Genomic DNA, 23,832 nt, shown 5'->3' on the forward strand with positions numbered 1-23,832 from the left:
ACATTTATAGTTAATCTCAACGTCTCTCATACTAACACTCTCGTGAACTAATCTAAATATCTTATTCTGTTGATCTTCATCTATCCCCACCCCCATATCTCTTTCCCAATTTGTTATTAAAATTAACTTTGTGTCTGTGTCTAGTTCTGTAAGTATTCTATACATTTTTGTAACACCGTGTTTCCCATCTCTACGTGTTTCTAATAGCCTTTCAAACATATTCCACTCCGTTTTTAATCTCAAGGGTTTTGGGAGAGTTCCTATAAAACATTTTAATTGATGATATTTCCACTCATCTATTTTAGTAAACATATCTCCTCCCATCTCTTTTAATTCTTTAAATGTTCTCAGTTCCCCCTCTACCAATATGTCTCTCAATTGGATATCTTCCTTTTTAAACCATCTCTCTGATATCTCATCTTTTCCTGGGGGGAAAAACTCTGTGTTTGCAAGAGGCATTAATATAGAGTTGAATTCCCATTTCATGTGTTTATGTAAATTATCCCATATCCTTAAGACAATTAAGGTGTAAGTGCTTGTGCCCTCTTTAATTCTTCTATAATGTGCTGGAACCCATATCATCTTACTCAAATTAATTCCACTCAGATCATTTTCCATTTTTACCCAACTTTTCCCCTTATGATTAAAAGTCCAGTCATAAATTCTTGCTAACATTACTGCTTTGTAATATCTCTTGACATCAGGTAGTCCCATCCCCCCTTTCTCTTTAGTCCTACTTGGTGTTTCATATGATACTCTTGATTTTTATTCCTCCATATATATCTTGTTAACATTTTTCTCGTTATCTTAAAAAACGCCTCTGGGAGTTTGATCGGGATCATTTGAAATCTATAGAGTATTTTAGGTATAATTACCATTTTAATTAGGTTCATACGTCCTAACCATGATGGATTTCCTCCTTCTAATCTTTTTAGTTCGTCCTTAATCTCATTTATCAGAGAAATATAATTTAATCTATACAGTTGTTTATATGAGGTAGCAAGTTTTATTCCTAGGTATTTTATCTTTTTCTCTCCAAATAAAGGGGAATTCTTTTTGTAGCTTTTCTTTTTCGCTCTTTGGTATATTAATGTTCAAAATCTCAGTTTTTGTTGGGTTAATTTTTAGATTAGATAGTTCACCATATTCCTTCAGGATCTTCATTATATTTGGTAGTGTTATTCGGGGGTTGCCTACATAAAACAGTAGGTCGTCCGCAAAGGCCGCTACTTTATGTTCTATATTTTCTATCTGGATTCCCTTTACTGCTCCACTGTTCCTTATTATTAATAGCAGGGGTTCCAATGTCAATACATACAGCAAGGGGGACAATGGGCATCCTTGCCTTGTTCCATTGGACATCCCAATGGATTCCGACCTTTCCCCATTTACCGTGATGATTGCGGTGGGCTCCTTATATAGTTTACCTATCCATTCACGCATTCTCTCTCCAATCCCCAACACTTCCAAGTTGTCCATCATAAAGCCCCAGTCCACTCTATCAAACGCCTTTTCGGCATCAATTGACAAGAGCACTACCGGGGCTTTCCCTTTTCTACTTTTCTGGATAAGCATCAGAGTTCTCAAGCCATTATCTCTACCCTCTCTCCCCTGAACAAAGCCCACCTGGTCTCCATGAATCCATTCGGGCATTAGATCTTTCAGCCTGTTTGCTAGGACCTTTGCGTACAACTTAGTATCAGTGTTTAATAATGAAATTGGTCTGTAGCTAGAGCACTGAGAGGGATCTTTTCCCTCCTTATGGATGAGAACTACATGGGCCTGAAGGGATTCCCTCCTCCCCTCCATCCCACCTCCCAAGTCATTCATATATTTCTTTAACTTTGGTAACAGTACTTCACTAAATTTTTTATAGTACTTAACTGTATAACCATCCGGGCCTGGGCTTTTCCCTCCCCCTGTACTTCTTAATGCTGCTTCTATTTCTTCCTGAGAAATTTCTGCATCCAAGGAGTTCAGTTGTGTTTCACTAAGCTTTGGCAATCCCGCATTTTTTAAATATGTCCTCCTTTTTTCATTAATACCTTCCCTAATTTCTTTTGGTGATCCTTGGTGGCTGATGTTATACAACTTTCTATAATACTCCGTGAATACTTTAATAATTTCTTTAGTTGAGTGGACCATCTCCCCCTTAGGGCTTTTTATCTTTTCTATATAATTCCTGTTCTTCTTCTTATTCAGGGCTCTCATGAAGTATTTTCCTGGTCTATCACCCCATCTATATCTTTCACTTAATACTTTATTATATACTCTTCTCCTCTCCTCTTCCATCAATCTCTCTAATTCGTCTTTTTTATCCCTTAACTTCTGTCTTGTTTCTATTGTTATTTTTTTCTTGTGTATCTGCTCCAATTCCAGGATTTCCTTTAAGAGTCCACTAACCCACTCTCTTCTTTCTTTTTTCTTCCTTGCTCCCATCGCAATCAGGATTCCTCTTATATATACCTTATGACTTTCCCATACTGTAGCTGTCGATACTTCCTCTGTTTCATTCTCCTGGAAATATACCTTAATCTCTTCCCTGATCTTCTGCACAATATCCTCGTCCAAGAGAAGAGCCTCATTTAACCTCCATTCTAAACCTCCCGTCCACCTTTTTCCCCATCCCATTTTCATTACGACTGGGGCATGGTCCGAAAAAGTTCTTGTCTCTATTTCTATTTTAACCAGCATATCAATGAGTTGATGATCTATTAGAATGTAATCCAGTCTCGAGTATGTCTCATGTGCATTAGAGAAGAAGGTATAGTCTCTGTCCTTCATATGCATTATTCTCCAGGTGTCCACCAGCTGGTACTCGTGGATCACCTTCCTCAAAGCTCTCAGGGACCTACCCCCTTCTCTCTGCACAAGGGAGGTTGCATCCATTTGTGGGTCCATACAGAGATTCAAATCTCCTGCTATTATCAAACGCCCTTTTTTAAAATCTATCAATTTTTTTAGCAAACCCTTCAGAAAGATCTCAGGTTTCTTGTTGGGGCAATATATATTGGCTAGTGTGCATTCAATTCCCTGTAGTTTACCTTTCAAAAACAGGAATCTCCCTTCCGGGTCAGTCCTTCTATCTTCCAACTCAAATCTCATATTTTTTGCCAATCCTATTGCCACCCCCTTTGCTCTTTTAATTGGAGAGTCAGCGTAATACCATGTAGGATAATATTTGGATTTTAGTTTCACATTAGATTCTATCTCAAAATGTGTCTCCTGCAAAAATACCACTGACATTGCCCTATGATGTAACTCTTTAAACAACTTAAATCTTTTCCCAGGGCAATTCAACCCATTCACATTATATGTTATAAACTGTATTTCTTCCATCCTTCTTGATTTTATTTATCTCTCTTCTAATTCGTCTCCTCCTATTAGGACCGAATGACTTGCAGAATATTAGCCCCACTCCCCCTCCCCCCCTCCCCCCATCTCCCCCCCACCCCCCCTCTCTTACTTTTCCCCTACCCATTTTTAGGCTTATAAACTGCCTACAAATCATTTGTGGAACTGTTTCCACAGTTGATTTAAAATATTGGGCATAAACTCCGCCCATGGACAGCTCACCTTTCCTCCGACCTCCCTAGCACCCCTTTCTCTATCTACAAGGCTCTGCAATAGCCTTTACTTCCCCACCTCAACCGGAGCCTCCAGAGGGACTTCCACCTCAAAAAAGGGGGGTACTAGGGGGGCAAGGGAACAAGAGAGAGAAAAAGAAAAGCGTGTTTTTTTGCTCACTTCTCCCTCCCCCCTCTCCCCAACCCCAGAGCCTCTCTCCCCCTCCCCCTGACCCGCTGCCAATCCTCCCCTCCCGTATCATCCGAGTCTCCTTTTTCTTCTTCTTCTTCCCACCCAGTTATCTCCATTCTTTGCAGATCCAGTCTATCACAAAAATCTCTCAGTTCCTCCGGGAATCTCAGGTATGCTGTTACCCCATTTTTCCAGCCAATTAGAGATGCTGAAGTACCCCATCTATATTGCACGTTCTGTTTTCTCATTTGCTCTAACAGGGGTCTCAGGGATCTCCTTCTCCATAGAGTCTCTGGTGTTAAATCCGCAAAAATTTGAACAGTCAAATCTCCATATTTAATTACCGATCTTCCCTTGATCTTCTTCCAAATCTCATTTTTGACCCCAAATTTCTGGAACTGTACAACAATATCTCTCGGTCTTTCCCTCTCAGTATCTTGTTTGAACTTTCCTATTCTGAAAACTCCATCCAGTTCAATCACTTCTGTTTCAGGTCTGTCTCTTATGGAGTTTAAGATTTTTTTAACTAGTTCATTTAATGTTTCCCCTTTTGCTGCCTCTGGAATTCCTCTCACCCTAAGGTTAGACCTTCTTTCTTTATTTTCTCGAATTTCCATCCTGTAGAACAGTTTTTTCTGGGTTTTCTCCAAATGGGTTATTTTTTTCCTTAGCTTATCTATGGTTTGGGCCTGGGTTTTAACTTTCTCCTCTGTTTCTTCCATTCTCATTAGCAGATGCCCTAAATTGTTCCGAATTACTGTCATTTCATGTTTTATCGTTTTCTCCAAACTTTGGAACATTTCTATCATCTCCTTCTTATTCGGTATTTGTAGTTCACCATCAAGTTCTTTTTGTCCCAAGCCATCCGCTATTTGTTGGCTACAACTGCTGTTCATACCCAGTGATAGTCTCGGGCTGTTTCCTGAGCTAGTGTCCATTTCCCCTTTGGCGCTTGCGCCTTGGGCCCTTTCTGGCGTAATGTTTCCATGTGATGTAAATTTCTTTATCGTGCCTGATTGAGACCCTTTGAGCCCTGCTCCCTTAGGACCTTTATTCTTCATATCCTCTATAAGTCTTTTGTCTTCTATATTCTCTAGATGGGGTTATACCTCTCCTCTATGGTTTGTAATCCAGACAGGTTTACTGAGTTTTACTTGTGCTCTCCTAGGGGAACGTGGGTCTCTTCTCTTCTGAACCCAGGGAATCCTCCCCTCTCCTCCTTAACCCCTTGTTCCCCACTGTCACTCAGGAGTCCACTATACAATACAATAGGCCCCCAGCAGGTCTCACTCACCCTTCTCTTCCCCGGATGGTGGCTCCAAGCTTGGGTGGAGGGTCTTCACAGCAGCTCTGTCCTGGGGGGGATTCCTCTGGGCTTCCAACTCTGTATCTGGGTTTTTTTTTTTTTTTTTTTTTTCCTCTGGGCTTCGTCTCAGGGATGCAGGGTGGGTCTCCTGGCGCTCCCGGGCTCCCTGACCCAGAATCGAAGAGTCAGCTGGCCGGGGGCCCCAGGCAGCAATAGACCGGGGGCTACAGACAGTAGCCAGCCGGGGATTATGGGCAGTAGTTAGCCGGGGTTTGAGGGCATCAGAGAGCCGGTAACTGTAAGCCGGCGTCTCTCCGTCAGATCAGGTGGCCGGCCGGCTTTCTCCTCTCCCAGAGAGCCTCCGCGGCCGGTCACACACCCCCGCCACGTCACTCCGCTCTCCAGCCGTCCGGGTCCCTTTCTCACCAAGGACCGGAGAGGCCGGCCCGTCACTGCGACCCTCGTCTGGCTCCCATCTCCGGCTCTCCGGGCTCCACTCCACGGCCCTCCAGACTCCGGTGAGTCGGCTCCTAAGGGTCACCAGGGAGGTCGGGGAGCGGTACCTAGCCGAAGGCTAGTGCCGCTCACTCCCCACAGCCGCCATGACCAGGCTCCTCCCCAACTTGAGCTTGAAAGACTTGACCTCAGCTTGTTTAATTAAGCTTTGACAATAAAACCTGGAAGCTGATTGGTTTCTATGCAGAAGTGCATGAGCGTGAACCAGCTTTAGTAAATCCCATAATGTCACCACGCCGTCAAAATCAGAAAATTAAAATCTGTATTGCATCTTTACTTATCATATACAGTGGATATAAAAAGTCTACACACTCCTGTAAAAATGTCAGGTTTCTGTGATGTATAAAAATGAGACAAAGATAAATCAATTCAGAACGTTGTCCACCTTTTTAATGTGACCTATAAAACTGTACAACTCAATTGAAATACAAACACAAATCTTTTAAGGTGGGGTAAACCTAAAATGTGGTTGCATAAGTGTGCACACCCTCTTATAACTGGGCATGTAACTGTGTTCAGAATTAAGCAATCACATTCAAAATCATGTTACATAGGAGTCAGTACACACCCGCCATCATTTTAAAGTGCCTCTGATTAACCCCAATCAGCTGTTCTAGTAGGTCTTTCCTAACATTTTCATAGTCATTAACATAGTCGCATCCTACAGCAAAAGCCATGGTCCGCAGAGAGCTTCATAAGCTTCAGAGGGATCTCATTGTTAAAAGGTATCAGGAGAAGGGTACAAAAGAATTGCCAAGGCATTCGATATACCATGGAACACCATGAAGACAGTCCTCATCAAGTGGAGAAAATATGGTGCAACAGTGACATTACCAAGAACTGGACGTCCCTCCAAAATTGATGCAAAGATGAGAAGAAAACTGGTCTGGGAAGTTGCCAAGAGGCCTACAGCAACATGAAAGGAGCTGCAGGAATATCTGGCAAGTACTGGCTGTGTGGTACATGTGACAACAATCTCCCATATTCTTCATATGTCTGGGCTATGGGGTAGAGTGGAAGACAGAAGCCTTTTCTTACAAAGAAAAACATCCAAGCCCGGCTAAATTCTTTGCGAAAACACATCTGAAGTCTCCCAAAAGCATGCGGGAAAATGTGTTTTGGTCTGATGGAACCAAGGTTGAACTTTTTGGTAAGAATTCCAAAAGGTATGCTTGGCGCAAAAACACTGCCCGTCACCAAAAGAACACCATACCTACAGTGAAGCATGGTGGTGGCAGCATCCTGCTCTGGGGCTGTTTTTCTTCAGCTGGAACTGGGGCCTTAGTCAAGGTCGAGGGAATTATGAACAGTTCCAAATACTGGTCAATATTGGCACAAAATCTTCAGGCTTTCTGCTAGAAAGCTGAACATGAAGAGGAACTTCATCTTTTAGCATGACAACGACCCAAAGCATACATCCAAATCCACAAAGGAATGGCTTCACCAGAAGATTAGTTTTGGAATGGCCCAGCCAGAGCCCAGACCTAAATCTGATAGAAAATCTGTGGGGTGATCTGAAGAGGGCTGTGCACAGGAGACGCCCTCGCAATTTGACAGATTTGGAGTGTTTTTGCAAAGTACAGCGGGCCAATATTGCCAAGTCAAGATGTGCCGTGCTGATAGACCCATACCCAAAAAGACGGAGTGCTGGAATCACATCAAAAGGTGCTTCACCAAAGGATTAGTATAAGGGTGTGCACACTTATGCAACCATATTATTAGATTTATTTTTTACTTCCCTCCACCTAAAAGATTTCAGTTTGTTGTTCAACTGAGTTGTACAGATTATAGGTCACATTAAAGGTGGAAAAAGTTCTGAAATTTATCTTTGTCTCTTTTTTTTTACATCACAGAAACCAGAGAATTTAACAGGGGTGTGTAGACTTTCATATCCACTGTATAAAGATGGGGGGGGGGGGGGGGTTCAGGGAGGAGGTAGGGCTGGAGCTCCACTTTAAAGAGCCAAGGAACAATAGCAACCACTGACATCAGTTAAAAGCTGAGAACACACAGGATCCAAGTGTCATTTTATTAGACAGTTTGGCTACCTGGCTTTTTGATCTTGCCCAACCCTGCTTATGCAGAAGTAGCCCATTGAACACCCATTGATCTCACAAAGAACACCACCTGGTGATTTTAAACAAAAGCATCGGCAAATTCTGTGCTCGGTTCTTGCTTTGAAGTATGCATTTTATAATGTGTCACTGGATATAACAAAATTTACTATTAGACCTCCATCACACACCCTATCGGGTTTTCTTTTTTTTTCTTTTCATTAGCGCCACTGAAAAATCACAATCAGTGTTTTGTTCACGAGCCAAAACATCCAGAAACTCCGGCTTTACTGTAGGTTTTGTGTCTGTGCACTTTTTCTATAGACCGCTTTGGGGAATCATCCAGTTGAGTTTAGATGATCTAGCAGGAAGTGTTTTCATTCTGCGGAAAAACCGTCGTTCTTCTCCTTAGTGATTGCTGCCATCTAATGACCAGTGTGTGTATGTACAGTGGAGGCAGAAAAATGGAATGATCTTCCTGTGTACGTTGGGTTACCCCAAGACGTAAGAAAAAACACTTTTGAATGAATATTTTTTATTAGAACATTGGAAAAAAAGTCAGTCTGTAGGGCACATTTCTTTCTTTCTTTCTTTCATTCTTTCTTTCGTTCTTGCTTTCTTTCTTTTGCTCTCTCGCTCGCTCTTTCACTTGCTCTCGTCTTTCGCTCGGTCTATCTCTCTGTCTTTCGCTCGCTCTCTCTCTCTGTCTTTCGCTCGCTCTCTCTTTCTGTCTTTCGCTCGCTCTTTCGCTCTTTCGCTCGCTCTCGCTCTCGTCTTTCGCTCGCTCTATCTCTCTGTCTTTCGCTCTCTCTCTCTCTCTCTCTCTGTCTTTCGCTCGCTCTCTCTCTCTGTCTTTCGCTCGCTCTCTCTCTCTGTCTTTCGCTCGCTCTCTCTCTCTGTCTTTCGCTCGCTCTCTCTCTCTGTCTTTCGCTCGCTCTCTCTCTCTGTCTTTCGCTCGCTCTCTCTCTCTCTCTGTCTTTCGCTCGCTCTCTCTCTCTGTCTTTCGCTCGCTCTCTCTCTCTGTCTTTCGCTCGCTCTCTCTCTCTGTCTTTCGCTCGCTCTCTCTCTGTCTTTCGCTCGCTCTCTCTCTGTCTTTCGCTCGCTCTCTCTCTGTCTTTCGCTCGCTCTCTCTCTGTCTTTCGCTCGCTCTCTCTCTCTGTCTTTCGCTCGCTCTCTCTCTCTGTCTTTCGCTCGCTCTCTCTCTCTCTTTTGCTCGCTCTCTCTCTCTGTCTTTTGCTCGCTCGCTCTCTCTGTCTTTTGCTCGCTCGCTCTCTGTCTTTTGCTCGCTCGCTCTCTCTGTCTTTTGCTCGCTCTCTCTCTCTCTCTGTCTTTTGCTCGCTCTCTCTCTCTCTCTGTCTTTCGCTCGCTCGCTCTCTCTCTCTGTCTTTCGCTCGCTCGCTCACTCTCTCTGTCTTTCGCTCGCTCTCTCTGTCTTTCGCTCGCTCTTTCTCTCTCGCTGTCTCTCGCTGTCTCTCGCTCTGTCTCTCGCTCTGTCTCTCGCTCTGTCTCTCGCTCTGTCTCTCGCTCTGTCTCTCGCTCTGTCTCTCGCTCTGTCTCTCGCTCTGTCTCTCGCTCTGTCTCTCGCTCTGTCTCTCGCTCTGTCTCTCGCTCTGTCTCTCGCTCTGTCTCTCGCTCTCTTTCTCGCTCTTTCTCGCTCTCTTTCTCGCTCTTTCTCTCTCTCGCTCTTTCTGTCTCTCGCTCTTTCTTTCTCTCTCTCTCGCTCTTTCTTTCTCTCTCTCGCGCTCTTTCTTTCTCTCTCTCGCGCTCTTTCTTTCTCTCTCTCGCGCTCTTTCTTTCTCTCTCTCGCGCTCTTTCTTTCTCTCTCTCGCGCTCTTTCTTTCTCTCTCTCTCGCTCTTTCTCTCTCTCTCTCTCGCTCTTTCTCTCTCTCTCTCTCGCTCTTTCTCTCTCTCTCTCTCGCTCTTTCTCTCTCTCTCTCTCGCTCTTTCTCTCTCTCTCTCTCGCTCTTTCTCTCTCTCTCTCTCGCTCTTTCTCTCTCTCTCTCTCGCTCTCTCGCTCTTTCTCTCTCTCTCTCTCGCTCTTTCTCTCTCTCTCTCTCGCTCTTTCTCTCTCTCTCTCTCGCTCTTTCTTTCTGTCTCTCGCTCTTTCTTTCTGTCTCTCGCTCTTTCTTTCTGTCTCTCCCTCTTTCTTTCTGTCTCTCGCTCTCTCTTTCTGTCTCTCGCTCGCTCTTTCTCTCGCTCTCTCTCTCGCTCTTTCTCTCGCTCTTTCTTTCTGTCTCTCGCTCTTTCTTTCTGTCTCTCTCTCGCTCTCTCTCTCGCTCTTTCTCTCGCTCTCTCTCTCGCTCTCTCTCTCGCTCTCTCTCTCGCTCTCTCTCTCGCTCTCTCTCTCGCTCTCTCTCTCGCTCTTTCTCTCTCTCTCTCTCTCGCTCTTTCTCGCTCTCTCTCTCGCTCTTTCTCTCTCTCGCTCTTTCTCTCTCTGTCTCTCGCTCTTTCTCTCTCTGTCTCTCGCTCTTTCTCTCTCTGTCTCTCGCTCTGTCTCTCGCTCTTTCTTTCTGTCTCTCGCTCTTTCTTTCTGTCTCTCGCTCTTTCTTTCTGTCTCTCTCTCGCTCTCTCTCTCGCTCTCTCTCTTGCTCTCGCTCTCGCTCTCGCTCTCGCTCTCTCGCTCTTTCTTTCTCTCTCTCTCGCTCTTTCTCGCTCGCTCTCTCGCTCTCGCTCTCTCGCTCTTTCTCGCTCTCGCTCTCTCGCTCTTTCTCTCTCTCTCTCTCTCGCTCTTTCTTTCTCTCTCTCTCTCGCTCTTTCTTTCTCTCTCTCTCTCTCTCGCTCTTTCTTTCTCTCTCTCTCTCTCTCGCTCTTTCTTTCTCTCTCTCTCTCTCTCGCTCTTTCTTTCTCTCTCTCTCTCTTTCTTTCTCTCTCTCTCTTTCTTTCTCTCTCGCTCTTTCTTTCTCTCTCTCTCTCTTTCTCTCTCTCTCTTTCTTTCTCTTTCTCTCTCTCTCTCTCTCTCTCTCGCTCTTTCTCTCTCTCTCTCTCTCTCTCTCTCTCGCTCTTTCTTTCTTTCTCTCTCTCTTGCTCTTTCTTTCTTTCTCTCTCTCTCGCTCTCTCTCTCTCGCTCCCTCCCTCCTTTCATCTGTTTTCCATCTTGTACATAATACATAGGCTCATTGTTTGTATCTGGAAGTATCCTTTTGTCTAGCAGTGCACAGAATTATTGGAACCAATCTGTCCTTTCAGGTGAAAGAAACTGTTACTTTACAAAAGTTACTGTTACTGCACAAAATACTTTTTTTTTTACAGATCAGCTACGAGCAGTGATCAGTTTCATCTCTATCCATAGGCGTAACACAGACCTATTTTAAAGTTGTACCCCCTGTATTACTGTATCAGTGATCATGTGCTCATTGCCTTGGCTTTTGCTGACATTACTGGCTGCCAATGAGATCTCATCGCAGCAGTTTCTAGAGCATGTCTTTAAAGCCCAACTTCAGGCAGATAAAAGAATGATCCCTTGCACTGGGGCTGTGTCTGCACTGCAAGGGTTAATGGCTCACTTATGTCTAGGGGAGATTTACTTACCTGATCCTCTGCCCCTCCCTGCAGCTGGACTGATCCCCGCAGTGCATGCGCCGGAGAGCGCTCAAGGTCCAGGGAAGCAGTCTCCAAACTGTGGCCCTTTGCTTGCTTTTATCCGGCTCTTGGGATGTTATTCCTCCCACTGTCAGCAACAGTGGGGCATAGTTCCTGACACCAACGATGGGGCCCGGTTTGCTCCCACGGACACCACCAACGATGGGGCCCGGTTTGCTCCCACGGACACCAACGATGGGGCCCGGTTTGCTCCCACGGACACCAACGTGTTTTCTACTTCCACTGGCAACAGTCCAGTCCCCCCCCCCCCCCCCCAAAAGTTTGCAGGACAGTAAACTGGCCCTTTGTTTAGAAAGTTTGGACACTCCTGGTCTAGGGTTCTGATGTCATCAGGACTGAGCAGGGTCTATAGCCCTTCTCTGGAAGTGCAGACGCCAAAGGACAGTCCAATGAATTGTGGGAGGGGAGCCACCTGCCAAGGGAGTGAATGGTCAGGTAAGTAAAGCTGTTTCTCCTTTCCTCCAGACATAATGAGCTATTAATGCTTTCAGTTTCAGTAGAAAAAGGATTCCTTTTAGTGAGGCTGTATCCAGAGTTTGGCTTTTAAAGTAACTGCTGTATTTACGGGGATACCTTTTTAAAGGGGTCTATTTATATGGGAAACCGGATACCAGTATGTGCGCTCTGCTATATTGTTCAGTATTACTCTGCACTGCTGCCTGCACTTTGACATGGCTCCATTCCATGCCCTGCGTTTTATGAATGGCCTGCAAAGCTTTCTCTGCTGTATTGGACAAGAGGCTGGTCATATCTAAAAGGTGATGAGATTTCAATGCTTTTTCAACTGGTCAAACGTAAGGATGTATTAAAATAAACTCACCAGCTCTGGTAATGTGGCTACTAAACAATCAGGGCACTATTCCTCCCACTGACACCAGTGATGGGGCACTATTCCTCCCTCCCACTGACACCAGTGATGGGGCACTGTTCCTCCCTCCCAGAGACACTAGTGATGGGGCACTGTTCCTCCCTCCCACTGACACCAGTGATGGGGCACTGTTCCTCCCTCCCACTGACACCAGTGATGGGGCACTGTTCCTCCCTCCCACTGACATCCGTGATGGGGCACTATTTCTCACTCCCACTGACACCAGTGATGGGGCACTATTCCTCACTCCCACTGACACCAGTGATGGGGCACTATTCCTCACTCCCACTGACACCAGTGATGGGGCACTATTCCTCACTCCCACTGACACCAGTGATGGGGCACTATTCCTCCCTCCCACTGACACCAGTGATGGGGCACTATTCCTCCCTCCCACTGACACCAGTGATGGGGCACTATTCCTCCCTCCCACTGACACCAGTGATGGGGCACTATTCCTCACTCCCACTGACACCAGTGATGGGGCACTATTCCTCACTCCCACTGACACCAGTGATGGGGCACTATTCCTCCCTCCCACTGACACCAGTGATGGGGCACTATTCCTCCCTCCCACTGACACCAGTGATGGGGCACTATTCCTCCCTCCCACTGACACCAGTGATGGGGCACTATTCCTCCCTCCCACTGACACCAGTGATGGGGCACTATTCCTCCCTCCCACTGACACCAGTGATGGGGCACTATTCCTCCCTCCCACTGACACCAATGACGGGGCACTATTCCTCCCACTGATACCAATGACGGGGCACTATTCCTCCCACTGATACCAATGACGGGGCACTATTCCTCCCACTGATACCAATGACGGGGCACTATTCCTCCCACTGATACCAATGATGGGGCACTATTCCTCCCACTGACACCAATGATGGGGCACTATTCCTCCCACTGATACCAATGATGGGGCACTATTCCTCCCACTGACACCAATGATGGGGCACTATTCCTCCCACTGACACCAATGATGGGGCACTATTCCTCCCACTGACACCAATGATGGGGCGCTATTCCTCCCACTGATACCAATGATGGGGCACTATTCCTCCCACTGATACCAATGATGGGGCACTATTCCTCCCACTGATACCAATGATGGGGCACTATTCCTCCCACTGATACCAATGATGGGGCACTATTCCTCCCACTGATACCAATGATGGGGCAATATTCCTCCCACTGACACCAATGATGGGGCACTACTCCTTCCACTGACACCAATAATGGGGCACTATTCCTCCCTCCCACTGACACCAGTGATGGGGCACTATTCCTCCCACTGACACCAGTGATGGGGCACTATTCCTCCCACTGACACCAATAATGGGGCACTATTCCTCCCTCCCACTGACACCAGTGATGGGGCACTATTCCTCCCTCCCACTGACACCAGTGATGGGGCACTGTTCCTCCTGACCACTGACACCAGTGATGGGGCACTATTCCTCCCTCCCACTGACACCAGTGATGGGGCACTATTCCTCCCTCCCACTGACACCAGTGATGGGGCACTGTTCCTCCTGACCACTCCCGACAATCCCTAAGCTTGAGACGTTGTTTACTCTGACTGTTGCTAAGGCAGTTTCTACTCCCACTGTGAACAGTGGAGTCCCCCTAAAGTCTGAAGGTCCGTAAACTGGCCCATTGTTTAGAAAGTTTGGCGATCCCTGGCACTCAGATATAGAAAGTTGGCGGTCCCACTATTGCAGCCTGCCTATGGCAGGGCCTTGTTTACATCCTGCATGTGCCCGTCATAGTCGAGGTTGATGAAACTATCTGCAACATGTGAAGGGCCCCGAGCCCTGAACAAGCCGCACTCGGGGGCTGTGTACATCTGCCAAGGTACTCTGTGCATAACATAATCCAAACACGAAGATGTTTAAAACATGCACAACATTTGTTGTGTGAACAGCGACATTCCAGGTGTCCTTGCACCCTTTCTCAAGATCAAATATAAATTTAATTTAGCGTTTACCTCTGCCTATCACTGCTATGTTTTGTGATGCAAAACAAAACCGACTGATGCATAATATCCTTCTTTTTTTTTTTTTCAGTAAACAACGTGGCAGTTGCATATGACTATCCAGAGTATTTCCTTGACATCCCAGACCTGGATAACGTGAGTACTCACAGTACAAATGACGTCTTTCTCCACTGAGAAGCTTGTAACCAAGGGTTACGTTTATGATGCTGGAACACCGGACACAAAACACACATGTCACTGACTGCATTCCTGGTGAAGTGGGCATCATGATTTAAAGGGACCGTGAACATAAAATGTTCAGTATTATGTCTTCTTATGGCATAAACATGTGTTTACAGTGATAGGCTCACTGCTAATATTATAAACTCCAGGGCTCAGAGGTCTGCATGTTTTAGATCAGTGGTTCTTAACCTGGGTTCGATCGAACCCCAGGGGTTCAGTGAGTCAGTCTCGCGGGTTCGGCAGAGGTGAAGACCCACACCCGACTCATATGATTCGTGCAGTAAATATTCATTATTATGTTTTTGTTTTTGTGTGAAATACATGTTTTAATGGTTTTGTTCTTTGTTCTTAACGGTTTTGTTCATTTTGTGCACCTATGTATAAATATATACCTATGTTTTGAATTTTAAAAATCATATTTTATTTTTCCAATTAAGAAGGGTTCGGTGAATGCGCATATGAAACTGGTGGGGTTCAGTACCTCCAACAAGGTTAAGAACCACTGTTTTAGATGGAGAGTCTCTCCTAGGTGCCTTTCACTGTAGCTCTTTCCTGTGGGTTAAAGTGGTTGTAAAGGTAACATTGAAAGAAAAAAATGTTCTACTTACCTGTTCTGTGCAATAATTATGCACAAAGCAGCCCCTATCCTCTTCTCGGGTCCCTTGCTGATGCTTTTGGCTCCACCCTCCCCGTTGAGTGTCCTCATATCAAGCCGCTTGGTGTGAGCGCATTCATGCGTGCTCACTCCCGAGCCCCGCTCTGTGTGTCTATAAGACACACATAGTGGCTCAGCCCCAAGCCGCTTGGTGTGAGGGCATTCATGCGTGCTCACTCCTGAGCCCCGCTCTGTGTGTCTATAAGACACACATAATGGCTCAGCCCCAAGCCGCTTGGTGTGAGCGCATTCATGCGTGCTCACTCCCGAGCCCCGCTCTGTGTGTCTATAAGACACACATAGTGGCTCAGCCCCAAGCCGCTTGGTGTGAGGGCATTCATGCGTGCTCACTCCCGAGCCCCGCTCTGTGTGTCTATAAGACACACATAGTGGCTCAGCCCCAAGCCGCTTGGTGTGAGGGCATTCATGCGTGCTCACTCCCGAGCCCCGCTCTGTGTGTCTATAAGACACACATAATGGCTCAGCCCCCTCCCCTCTCTACTCACTGGATGTTATTGACAGCAGCAGGAGCCAGTGGCTCCTAGTTCTATGTCTGAGAAAATGAGTTGGGAGAGAGCCGAAAGCCGCTGCTCTTGTGCATATTACTGGATTGAGATCGGGCTCAGGTAAGTATTAGGGGGGCTGTGGGGGGAGCTGCATGCAGACGTATTTTGTTTTTTGTTTTTTTTCTACCTTCATGCATAGGTTTCATGAAGGTAAAAAACCTTCAGCTTTTTGAACCACTTTAAGGTGCCTACAGGTGTAAAGCTTCCCATATCCCATAGATGGGTCTTTCTTTTTTTTTTTTTTTTTTTTTTACCTGATAGTTGCGGCCAATTGGCTACAACTTCTGATCTAATACAAATTTCCTAACATTTCTGTCAGTTGTCAGGTATGTCCATAGATGGATCAAAATTCTTCTGCTCCCTGCTGAACCAGACGAATTTTGATCTATCTAGGGTCAGCTTAAGGATATGCATGCTTGATTTGGCCACTGATTGGGCAATAACTGTACTTGTACAGGCTCTCACCGACATGGCCTGGTTGAGCATACTTGGGGGATGAATTGTCCTGCAAAAAAAGTTGGTGCAAATTCATATGGGTACAGTATTGCATGACCGCGCAATTGTCATTCAAAGCGTGACAGCGCTGAAAGCTGAAAATTGCCCTGGACAGGAAGGGGGTAAAAGTGTCCGGACAGGAAGTGGTTAAAATGCGTTGGGAATGTGAGAATGATAGAATCTGTATAGGAAGCATTGGCATGCCATTTCGGGTGCTTAAAGGGTAACTCCACTTTTGTGGGGGAAAAAATAGCACATTAAAAAAAAATATTATTATTATACAGGATTTATGTATTATTATTATTATACAGGATTTATGTATTATTATTATTATTATTATTATTATACAGGATTTATATATTATTATTATTATTATACAGGATTTATGTATTATTATTATTATACAGGATTTATGTATTATTATTATTATTATACAGGATTTATATGGCGCCAACAGTTTGCTCAGCGCTTTACAATATAAAGGGAGACAATACAGCAGTGTTTCTCAACTCCAGTCCTCATGGACCCCCAACAGGTCATGTTTTCAGGATTTCCCTCAGATGAAACAGCTGTGGTAATTACTAAGGCAGTGAAACTGATCAAATCACCTGTGCAAAATAATGGAAATCCTGAAAACATGACCTGTTGGGGGTCCATGAGGACTGGAGTTGAGAAACACTGCAATACAGCAACAATACAGTTCAATACAGAAGGAATAGGAGGGCCCGGCTCGTGGAGCTTACAATATAGCATATACAATTGCAACACAAGTTATATTGTAATTGAATGTTATTAAAAATGACCTTTTCTTTTCAATCTCCAGTCCCTGTAAATTTTCCGTAAAATACAATATGGCTACTTGGAGGTGTTCCCCCCAGAAATAGCATTTCCTGAATGTGTGATTGGTTCACTGATTTTCCCAGAACTCTGGACTAAGATACAAGTCCGATTTCAGGCGTCTTTGCAACAAAAATTAAATTTTTGGTGAGATGCTCCCAAAGGGAAATCGGGTCCAAAGGAATGCAGACCCTGCCCCTTTCCTCATTACAACCCTGCCAGTGCAGGAGCTGATTGATAAGTATGAAACCACTCCCATTAAATTTGCTTTACACATACACGCAGACCAACAAACAGCCCTTTATCAGAATAACAGAAGATAGGAATCTGCAACAAAGTTTGTTAAAATCCCTTCAATGTATTTGTACGTGGATCGCCCAGAGGGGAATGTTTTTTTCTTAATAAAAAGTAGAGTTACTCTTCAAGAATAATTAGTTGCTTTATGCATTTTGTATGGATTTATATTTTTGATATTTTCTTATATGTGAGCTGTCACATTTTAAGGCCTGTGGAAATGGGTTTTTTCTTTGGAATAATACATTTTTTAGAAAAAGTTATTTTTGAGACGGTGCCCTTAAAATTCCTGCCACTTGCTACATTTTTTTTCTCTGTATACAAAGAGTTTTTGAGATTGGCACAGGCATAGTCTCAAATCACGCCATCCTGATTTTTGGAAGTTTGAAAAGTGCTTCGGAGAGGAGCACAGAGCAAGAATCTTCCAAAATGAGAGACTACGTTTTTAGAGCAAATTACAGGGAAATAAATCCAAGTGCCTTTTTTAGGAACTGCAAATGGCTCTCCTGATTCCTGAACTGCAAGAGGCCGATCCACATGACCCAGCTGGCCAGAGGCGTGTTGTACTGGGAGATTTTCTAACGTGTGAGCTGGTTCCCCACTTTTTTACAGAAGAGCTAGAGGTCCAGAGTGGCACATGTGTCAGTATGAACAACATATCCTATGATTGATTGATAGATCTGACCACTCTCCTTGTGCATTGCCATTCATTTGCTGGAGAGCAGTAGAGAGTCTGAAAAAGTGTAGCAAGGGTGCATGAACCTTTTTTTTATAATCAGAATGGGGGTACTGTGCCGACGTACAATATTGTGAAATGATGCAGCGCCTGTGAATACAACAAAAACATACAAAAAACCCCCAAATAAACAGTGTTCAATGTGACAAATGTAAAGTCTCTCTTAAATCAAAGTCCATATACAGTGGATATAAAAAGTCTACACGCCCCTGTTAAAATGTCAGGTTTCTGTGATGTAAAAAAAAAATGAGAAAAAGATAAAGCATTTAAACTTTTTCCACCTTTTTAATGTGACCTAGAAACTGTACAACTCAGCTGAAAAACAAACTGAACTCTTTTAGGGGAGGTAAGTAAACAAACTAAAATAATGTGGTTGCATAAGTGTGCACACCCTCTTATAACTGGGGATGTAGCTGTGTTCAGAATTAAGCAATCACATTCAAAATCATGTTAAATAGGAAACAGTACACACCTGCCATCATTTAAAGTGCCTCTGATTAACCCCAAATAACGTTCAGCTGTTCTAGTAGGTCTTTCCTTACATTTTCTTAGTTGCATCCTACAGCAAAAGCCATGGTCCGCAGAGAGCTTCCAAAACATCAGAGGGATCTCATTGTTAAAAGGTATCAGTTAGGTGAAGGGTACAAAAGAATTTCCAAGGCATTAGATATACCATGGAACACAATGAAGACAGTCCTCATCAAGTGGAGAAAATATGGTGCAACAGTGATATTACCAAGAACTGAACGTCCCTCCAAAATGGATGAAAAGATGAGAAGAAAACTGGTCTGGGAGGCTATCAAGAGGCCTACAGCAACATTAACCACTTCCTGTCCGGACACTTTTACCCCTTCCTGTCCAGGGCAATTTTCAGCTTTCAGCGCTATCACACATTGAATGACAATTGCGCGGTCATGCAACACTGTACCCATATGAATTTTTTACCATTTTTTTGAGACAGATAAAGCTTTATTTTGGTGGTATTTATTCACCACTAGGATTTTTATTTTTTTTGCTATATAAATGAAAATGTCCAAAAATTTTGAAAAAAGTGTTTATCAAATTTTGCAAATAAATATTTCATCATAAATCTTGGCCAAAATTTATTCCGTTATCTTTTTTGTAAAAAAAAAAAATACGCCAAATTAGTTTATAACCAAAAATTATAATTTTTAAACTTTTTTTTTTACATTTTTATTTTATTTTCTTTATATTATTATTTATGGGGGGGTTTAGGGGGGGTTTTTGTTACATACCGTCACCCTAGCAGTACAGTGTCACCATGGTGACATTGTACTACTTGTGGGGGGTGATGAAGATTTTTTTTTTTTTTTTATTTTTTTTATTTTTTTACAGTGATTGCTTTTACACCCATATAGGATGTAAAAGCAATCATTTCTCTTTCTCTCTGTCTGCATTCTTGCAGCCATTGAGAAATACTGTGTGAGCTCTGATTGGTCAGAGCTTGTCACATGGTACAAGGCTGTTGTGAATAGCCTTCTACCATGTGACCTCTGTGATCATTCACAGATTTCACGCGTAGTAAGCAATGATGTCACAAGTGACATCTTGCTTACTAATTTGCATGTGATCACTGATTGGCCAATCAGTGATCACATGACCGGGACCTCGTACAGAGGTCCCGTCCGACGATCGGTGTTTCACTGTGTCCGGAGGACACAGCGGGCACCGGATCGCGGTGCTGCGCGCTCCCAGGGAGCGCGCACAACTAGAAATAGCGGGTGCCGTTTATGAACGGCAACCCGCCCCTGGAGTGCCACTGTCCTGCCGTTTAAAAAGAGCAGGCGGACGGCAAGTGGTTAAAGGAGCTGCAGGAATATCTGGCAAGTACTGTCTGTGTGGTACATGTGACAACAATCTCCCGTGTTCTTCATATATCTGCGCTATGAGGCAGAGTGGCAAGACAGAAGCCTTTTCTTACGAAGAAAAACATCCAAGCCCGGCTAAATTTTGCAAAAACACATCTGAAGTCTCCCAAAAGCATGTGGGAAAATGTGTTCTGGTCTGATAAAACCAAGGGTGAACATTTTGGCCATTCCAAAAGATATGTTTGGCGCAAAAACACTGCCTGCCACCAAAAAAACACCATACCTACAGTGAAGCATGGTGGTGGCAGCATCATGCTCTGGGGCTGTTTTTCTTCAGCTGGAACTGGGGTCTTAGTCAAGGTAGAGGGAATTATGAACAGTTCCAAATACCAGTGAATATCGGCACAAAACCTTCAGGAGTCTGCTAGAAAGCTGAACATGAAGAGGAACTTCATCTTTCAGCATGACAACCACCCAAAGCATACATCCAAATCCACAAAGGAATGGCTTCACAAGAAGAAGATGAAAGTTTTGGAGCCCAGACCTGAATCTGATCAAAAATCTGTGGGGTGATCTGAAGAGGGCTGTGCACAGGAGACGTCCTCGCAATCTGACAGAGAAGGAAGAGCGGGCAAATATTGCCAAGTCAGGATGTGCCATGCTGATAGACTCTTCCCCAACAAGACTGAGTGCTGGAATCACATCAAAAGGTGCTTCAACAAATATTCGTTTAAGGGTGTGCACACTTGCGCAACCATATTATTTTAGTTTTTTTATTTTTACTTCCCTCCACCTAAAGGATTTCAGTTTGTTGTTCAGCTGAGCTGTAGAGTTTAAATCCTCCCTAGGTGTGTGCGCTTCCACTCCAGAATCACTGCTGTTAGGCGGCAGCAGCAAAAGGCAACTCCCACTGGAACAAACAAAGCTCACCAAAGAGCTGAGAAAGCCGCTGATGTCCAGTGATCATGCAACGTCATCATGTCCGCACTGAGAGTCCGCCCCAACTAGTTTCGTCCAAACAGATGTTCTCAAGGGGTTCTGTGCCATTGTACATAATCCTATAGTACAGCAGTGAAATGTGAACGCAAGGGAGACAACACTGGTTACTATTTCAATAGAGCAATGTTAATATTGTAAATGGGAATTAGGAAGTGACATACAAGTGAGTTTCTGGCAGGGTCACCAGGTATATTTTATTGTAAGCTGTTCCCACAAACAAAAGCTAAACGTTTGTTGAGACCTCTAAGATTTTTTTACTGTTTTGCCCAGATATACACTTACATTGGTTTTTCTTCTTTTGTAGACTCTGGACATGTTAATAAATGTCAACATCACGTCTGTGTGTAAGGTAAGACAGAGATCTGAAATTATTTACTTAATACAGGTACTTATATATGGCCATCAATGTACGCAGCGCTTTACATATTTATTAGACCTTAACATCAGTCCCTGACCCTCAAGGAGCGTACAATCTATGGTCCCTAACCCTCAAGGGGCGTACAATCTAAGGTCCCTAACTCACATTCATACATACACATACTAGGGACAGTTTGGACAGGAGCCAGTTAACCTGCAGCATGTGGAGTGTGGGAGGAAACGAGTACCCGTAGCCAGGGGCGGACTAACAACTCATGGGGCCCCCGGGCAATAGGGAAACATGGGGCCCCTGTGTCCTTGCCCAAACTCAGAAAAGCCTATGAAAAAGGTACCAGGGGCATCTCATGGGGCCCCCTACTGACCCCGGGCCCTCGGGCAGTGCCCAAGTTTTCAAATGGTCAGTCCGCCCCTGCCCGGAGCAAACCCATGCAGGCACAGGGAGAATATGCAGCCTTCGTGTAGGTAGTGCTACGGTTGGGATTCAAACTGACGACCGTAGTGCTGCCTGCGGAAGTGCTAAGCGCTGCTGTTGGTAAAATGAGGCACTGAAACTTCCCGCCCTGCGTTGTCATACCTAAATGGTCGTACATTGAACTTGGTGCAAGTGTATTCACATTAAAAGCATTGCAGAGGACCAGAGGGCACTATTTGTGTCTGGAGGGAAAGAGGTTTAACCTCTGCACTCTGCATACAGGAAGTATTCTTTACAGTAACGTTGTGAAAACATAGAGTAGGCTTCCTCTAAAGCTAGTTCCATCCACCTCAGTAGATTGTTTAAAAAAAAAAAAAATGCTGGATGTGCTTCTAAAAGCACAAAATATAGCTGACCATTTACCGCCCTAGATTGTGGATTCAGGGAATATCCGATTGCCTAGGTCAGCCTTTCTCAACTTTCTTAAAGCAGAACTAAACTCACCTTTTGCTTCAATGGCCTCGTCCTGCGCCAGCATCTTCTGCTGTGTGCCAATATTTGGCTGTATTCGTTGGCCAGCTCAAGGATGACGTTACTCTTTCTTATGTGCAGAGACCAGGGGCGGACTGACCATTTGGAAACTCGGGCACTGCCCGAGGGCCCGGGGTCAGTAGGGGCCCCCATGAGTTGCCCCTGGTACCTTTTTCATAGGCTTTTTTGAGTTTGGGCAAGGACACAGGCCCCATGATCCCCTATTGCCCGGTGGCCCCATTAGTTGTCAGTCCGCCCCTGGCAGAGACCATGCAGGTGGTGTAAGCCAATTTGTGCATGGGCAGCTCTGTTGAATTGCTGAAGAACGATGCGAACAGGCAGGTGGGTGCATCTTGTTCTGGAAGAGACATTGCTTGTCTCTTCTGCAATAAAGAGCCTGCTTGCTCACGGTTTGTGACAGCAGAAATTTAGCCCTGCTATAACACGGAGGAACCCTGAGGGCCGGTTCACACTATAGAAACAGTCTGGATACGTTCCTGCGCGTTCTGGTGCTTTTGTGATGTGTTCCGGTGCGTCTTTTATACTTTTCAGTTCATTTTTCCCCCTATTTTTCTTCAATTCAAATAAGGACATGTGCGTTCCAGTGCGTTTGTGTTTTACCATGTTCCGGTACATTTTTGGGCAGGAAAAATGCAGCCTGCTTTATATATTTTTGTTTTCTGCTACCGGAACACACTAGAATTTTAAGCAGTGATGTGAACTATGACATTGACAACCATATAACCTACTTTCTGTGTGCTTTGGATGCAGAAGAAAAGCACAATGAAAAGTCTCAGGGAACCCCTGCTTATAATTCTACTTCTAGCTCATGGGACTTTAGTGTGAAAGGTAAGCTGTAGGTATAGGAATAAATAAAAGAATGTGACATACTTGGTGTATATGACATCCAGGCCTGCACTATAGTAAGTATTTTCAGTGATAATAATCAAAACATTGATAATGGCCAGGAAAAGAAAAAACAGTGAAAATTGTAAGACTCCCTTAAGTGGAAAAGTGTCCCCCGCCTCCTTCCTTTGGGTTGGTGGAGATTTCACTTTACGATGGTGGTCAGTGAAGGGCCTTCGTACCCTGGTAGTCAGCAAAAGCATGTTCCTTATGTTGGTCAGTGGGAAGAATGTTCCTTACATTGGATGTCAGTGGGAAGAATGTCCCTTACATTGATGGTCAGTGGGGAGAATGTCCCTTACATTGGAGGTCAGTGGGAAGAATGTCCCTTACATTGGTGATCAGTGAGAAAAATGTCCCTTACATTGGGGGTCAGTGGGAAGAATGTCCCTTACATTGGTGATCAGTGGGAAGAATGTCCCTTACATTGGGGGTCAGTGGGAAGAATGTCCCTTACATTGGTGATCAGTAAGAAGAATGTCCCTTACATTGGGGGTCAGTGGGAAGAATGTCCCTTACATTGGGGGTCAGTGGGAAGAATGCCCCTTACATTGGGGGTCAGAGGGAAGAATGCGCCTTACATTGGTGATCAGTGAGAAGAATGTCCCTTACATTGGGGGTCAGTGGGAAGAATGTCCCTTACATTGGTGATCAGTGGGAAGAATGCTCCTTACATTGGTGATCAGTGAGAAGAATGCTCCTTACATTGGTGGTCAGTGAGAAGAATGCTCCTTACATTGGTGGTCAGTGAGAAGAATGCCCCTTACATTGGTGATCAGTGAGAAGAATGTCCCTTACATTGGTGGTCAGTGAGAAGAATGCCCCTTACATTGGTGGTCAGTGAGAAGAATGCCCCTTACATTG

At 44.6% G+C, this 23,832-nt stretch overlaps 1 protein-coding gene across 1 annotated transcript in view; it reads left to right on the top strand.

Moving 5' to 3' along the window:
• Nucleotides 1–21,126, top strand: part of LOC149432941 (very-long-chain 3-oxoacyl-CoA reductase-like) — a gene marked incomplete at its 3' end in the record, with an annotated part of 62,593 nt that extends 41,467 nt beyond the window's left edge. The window contains exons 5-6 of the mRNA XM_089664786.1: nt 14,179–14,243; nt 21,046–21,126. Of these exons, the coding sequence (XP_089520912.1) occupies nt 14,179–14,243; nt 21,046–21,126 (146 nt within the window). The remainder of the gene's footprint in view (nt 1–14,178; nt 14,244–21,045) is intronic.
• Nucleotides 21,127–23,832: the final 2,706 nt, after the last annotated feature.

The sequence above is a fragment of the Staurois parvus genome, unplaced genomic scaffold (genome assembly GCF_062004578.1).
Source record: "Staurois parvus isolate SC_StPar_1 unplaced genomic scaffold, SC_StPar_1.0 ptg002042l, whole genome shotgun sequence".
Taxonomy (NCBI): Eukaryota; Metazoa; Chordata; class Amphibia; order Anura; family Ranidae; genus Staurois; species Staurois parvus.